General features: G+C 42.4%; 1 protein-coding gene across 1 annotated transcript; it reads right to left on the bottom strand.

The window, feature by feature from the left end:
* Window positions 1-15: 15 nt before the first annotated feature.
* On the bottom strand, window positions 16-4,713 carry LOC121965385 (cadherin-17-like; the record flags this gene model as incomplete). Its single annotated transcript, XM_042515532.1, has 8 exons — window positions 16-146; window positions 1,589-1,833; window positions 2,185-2,373; window positions 2,455-2,531; window positions 2,607-2,816; window positions 4,046-4,196; window positions 4,298-4,429; window positions 4,549-4,713. Coding segments are annotated over 8 exons (1,300 nt in total), but the record flags the coding sequence as incomplete, so codon positions are not given.
* Between the last annotated feature and the right edge of the window lie 3 nt (window positions 4,714-4,716).

The following is a 4,716-nucleotide window of genomic DNA, read 5'->3' as shown; positions in this document are numbered from 1 at the left end:
AATATATTATCTCACCCTTCTCAAATGCAACTACGGTGACTTCGAAAGTGTCCACTGTTTCTCTGTCCAGCTTGTCTTTGGTTTTGATCTCTCCTGTGGCAGTATCGATCTCCAGCCAGCCCCGAGTGTCACCGTCCAACTTAAAACTGCGCACAAACACACATCAGCATTCACACACAAAGACACACACAGAGCGAGCAGATATTTGAAATAATGCACGACACATCAGGCTCTGAACGGGAGGCCGGAGGGAATAATGCTAGGCAAAACAAATCAATAGTCTCGTTTGGGTACACGTGATTGTCCTAACTTCATCCTGACATTTAAAAATAAAGCCAGTACAGATCTAGTGGAACAATTCATAAGCTATGAAAGCTATGCGTGTGTGTGTTTGTTCTTCTATCATGCAGAATCTCGTTAAAGCTCGTAAACCGCACAAGAATGTGGACATAGCGTCAGCGTTGTTTCCCTCTGGTTCTAAGATGATGCTTTGAATACCATATTTGGGGATACGATTTGAAGCTTTTTGGATAGATGTGACATCAGGAAACAAATAAAACGAATTTAAGACCTTTAAGATTTAAGAAATGTTACAATTTTGTGTTTTGAGAGTAAAATAGCTTCAACTTTGTAGAGGTTTTTGGGGGTTTTAGGGGGACTGCACTTTACAGCATGAGGCTGATGTTATTCTGTATTTCTAATGTTGTCAACAAATCTCATGGAAACACCAAAATTAACAATACATTAGTGCATCTGTGACTCTCGGCTGAAGACCTAAATCTCAAAACAAAAGGGATACTTTTTTTAAAAAAAAAAATCTCAAAGCTCTAGTTGGTAAATTATAAAAAAATATCTTTTTGTCATATTTGCTGAAACTGTCACTACATCCACACAGCTGTACGTGAGACTGAGTCAGTGAGATAAAATGTCCTCCTCCTCCTCCTCCTCCTGCTTCTAAAGGCATTTGCAAGAATTTACCACAGCTTAACGAAAACAACCAATTAGGTACAAGGAGCCTAATCAAAGATAAATCAAGATCTTGTTACTGCATTGCCTCTTTCAACAACTTAACTTTCCATAAGACAGCCCTTTCTAATCACTCACCACCAGATTCCTTTGACAAAAACAGTAATTTTACCTCGCAGAAGACGGGAGTCACTGGTCTACTGCTGTCACGATCAGTTAGCTAGCTTGTGTTATTGTGTGATTTTCATATCTGAACTATCATGGCGTCCACAGCAGTACATTGCTTAGTTTCTGTGCCGGTGAGGGAAATAGAGGACTATGGGTAACACTGATAACAAAATTCTCAAAGATGGCTGATGGTGCATTAGTCACAATGTCATCATGCAGAGACCTATGTCAGGTCATGTAGAAAAACTTTTTAAGTAGGCTTGGGAAAAAAGCCATTTTGGCACTAAAGACTAAAATTATTATTGCTGGATCTGAAGACATAAAGAACCCTTTCAGTAATATATATCAGGCTCTGGGTGAACATACAACACAGTGCATGTTTAGAAGGATCAATGCATTGTTAATTACATTTTGTCTCATGAGATTTGTCTTTGTCTTATTTCTGTGTGTTTACCCGATCTCTTTGCCCTCTGGATCCTTCGCCTCCACAGTGAGCAGCACTGATCCCTTGGTGGTGTTTTCAGGCACAGTCACATCCAGGATGTCCAGACTGAACTCTGGAACCTCGTCCACGTCGGTGAGAGACACGGAGACGAAGGCTGTGGATTCGCTGCCGTACTCCAGACCCTTCATCAGCGGCTCTGGGTTACGAGCGTCTATCTGGAGCTTGAGGGTGGGAGAGGACTCAAAGTCCAAAGGCTGTTAGGAGACAAGAGGGTTAGTTAGAACAAGGAGACAAAGATTATTTTACGCAGCTGTGACTCTGCTTCCTGCTTATCCAAGGCATTCTGGATTACAATAAAAGGCACATTACATTATTAATTCCTAACACAAGTCGGAAGAAGTCAGATCCAGCAGCTATAGATAAGCTCACACCCATGTGAACAGCAACAGTCAGGGAGAGTTTCAAACTTGTTGTATTATATAAGATTAGACAGTTTGTATTAAACTCCTATCCTATGAATAAATAGGACTTTTTCCTAAAAGTGAGTTGAATTAAATCATCTGTGTGTGTTTGTGTGGGAGACATGCAGAATGGAGATATCGTACCTTAGCTACAACCAGATGGCCGATGCCTTTGCCGTCGGTCTCCACAGTGAAAAGTTCATCATCGTTGCCAGCAGTGATGTGAAACTCGATAAGAGAGCTGCCGCTGTCTGGATCATCAGCGTCTGTTGCTCTGATGGTGAGCACTGTGTGTCCCACAGGAGTGTCCTCTGCCAGAGTTTGACTGCCGTACTGAACACCGACACAGAAACATAAAGAAAATCAGCCAAGCACAGCGAGGAGTAAGAGACAGGAAGTGGTTCACATACTTACATCTGTCTTCTCAAACAGAGGCATCTCGTTGTTGACGTCAATGACCTTAACGACGACCTTACATTCTGTGCTGAAAGCTGTAAAACAAAGGGGTTAAAAGTGCCTCACCTGTTCATACAGGTGAGTCACATCATGCATGGAGTGTGTGTTACCTGGGTCGTTCACTCTGACATTGAGGTTATACATCTGATGGTCTTTTCGCTGCAGCGAGCGCAAAGCCTGGATCCTTCCAGAATCAGCATCGATGGAGAAGGCTTCGGGTGTGGTGGAGGGATTTTGGGACAGGATGGTGAAAGTCAGATGAGAGTTCAGTGTCCCTTCTTGATCGTCATCGTGGGCCAACAGCTGTCCAATCAGGCTGCCTGCAACCACAAGAACCAATAATTGTTCTTAAAATTAAGGTCTCTTTTTACAGTAAGAGTTAATCCTACAGAAAAGATACAATCTTTAACCCAACTCCAAAATCTGTTAACATAACCCCCAAATGACCTGATCCAATACCTTCATATAAGGCACTACATTAAAAGTTACACAGAGTGGGAAAAGATTAAAAGAGACGCAACAACCTGGTTGTTTTTGTCTGGACTGCAGCAGGCAAGGAGAGCCCAGGTCCCACGGAAATACGCAGGATTACTTTTCATAGTGGCCAAACAATGTAATTAAACTGTTATATGACATGGCCAAGCCCAAAAAGACTTTTTCGTGTTGACTTGCATTATGAAAGAGATAGAGTCTGTAAATCAGTGGATACTTGTTTCACCATCAGGATTTTATCCATTCAGTCTGATAACATTTCTATAGTCTAAAGGGGCCACAAGATTATATTATTTGATCCTCACTGAAGTTAGCAGGGGGCTAAACTGGAAGTTAACACAAGTCTCTGGTGCACATGCTGTATGGGACACAAAGTCCCCGTCATCCCCAGATCATCCAGGTAATTTAATACGCAGCATTTGAACCATTTTTGCTTCACACACCACTAAGCAACTCCCTTCGGAATGAACTAGGCCCTACATTAAATGCAGTATCCAGTTCTCATAACATATCGACGCCTCCACCAGTCACACAGGGACGCACATCCCCAAACGGAGCCGAAGTGGGGAGGGTTATGTGAAATGATCTGTGTGTACAGCTTCAGAGAAATCAGGCCCCTTCCTCTTTGTGAGTTTGTCTAAGTGTACTGATTTCCATTTTAAAATGTATTTAAGTACATTTTGGGCTGGACCACAGCAGCAGGGCAAAGTCGTGAGTGAATGCCATCACTTTGTGTTTCAAATTGAGCAGTAGCCATCTTGTGTTTCATACGTGGTGCAGCTATATATTAGGTTTTGACCCAGTGTTGTTATGTAAGTAATGGATCTGATCACTTCTCCTCAAAGCACTATTAAGTATAAATCTCAGAAATGTGGTAAATATGGACCCAAAAACACAAAACATAGTACAAATCAAACAGAAAAAGAATTATGAAGATGCAATTTAAAGCAGGAGAAAAGAAGTTAAGGAAATACTTTTGCTGAATGAGGCATAAACTTCGAGCATATACAGCACTTGAATATAAATAGGTTATATGATAACCGAACACACATCTTACCTACAGGCTCGTCCTCCTGCACCTCAAACACACTCTCCTCGTTTGCACACGCAGGTGCGTTGTCATTCACATCCTCCACCAAAATTTGAATCTCCATGGGCGGATCCACCTGTTTGTCATTGTCATCCACTGCGAACACCACCAGGATGTACTGAAACAGAACCAACACAAAATCAGGAGTCAACTCCAGAGGAAAGGTATCATTTTTACATGACTTAAAACACGTTTATAGAGAAAAACTGTGTTGTGTACCATGTCCTTGTCTTCTCTGTCCAGCTCCTCTATCAGAAGTATTTTTCCTTCTTCTGTGATCTGGAAGGGGAATTTCAGCTCTCGCTCTTTCTGCACTAACTTGTAGATGGCGTTGGGATCATTAGACTGAACCTGGATCCAAAAAAGGAGAAAAGAGGCCACATTTGCATGGTCAGTTACTGGATATAGAGTTGGTATAGTAAGCGTACTTTAACTTGTCTGCATTTGTGCGAGTTGGTTTCCCACCACACCTTTGCGATATCCAGAGGGTACGTTTCCTTCAAGTGCTCTCTAACAGTTATAGGTCCAGGATTGACCCAAAGGTTTTGCTGTACGACGATGCGCACTCTGGCGCTTCCACTCAGCGCGGTCTCCGACGCTCCTCCGAGATCCTGCACGCGCACAGACAGGGTGTAGTC

The sequence above is a fragment of the Plectropomus leopardus genome, unplaced genomic scaffold, assembly GCF_008729295.1.
Source record: "Plectropomus leopardus isolate mb unplaced genomic scaffold, YSFRI_Pleo_2.0 unplaced_scaffold19816, whole genome shotgun sequence".
Classification (NCBI taxonomy): Eukaryota; Metazoa; Chordata; class Actinopteri; order Perciformes; family Serranidae; genus Plectropomus; species Plectropomus leopardus.
This window is presented reverse-complemented; position numbering and strand designations above follow the sequence as displayed.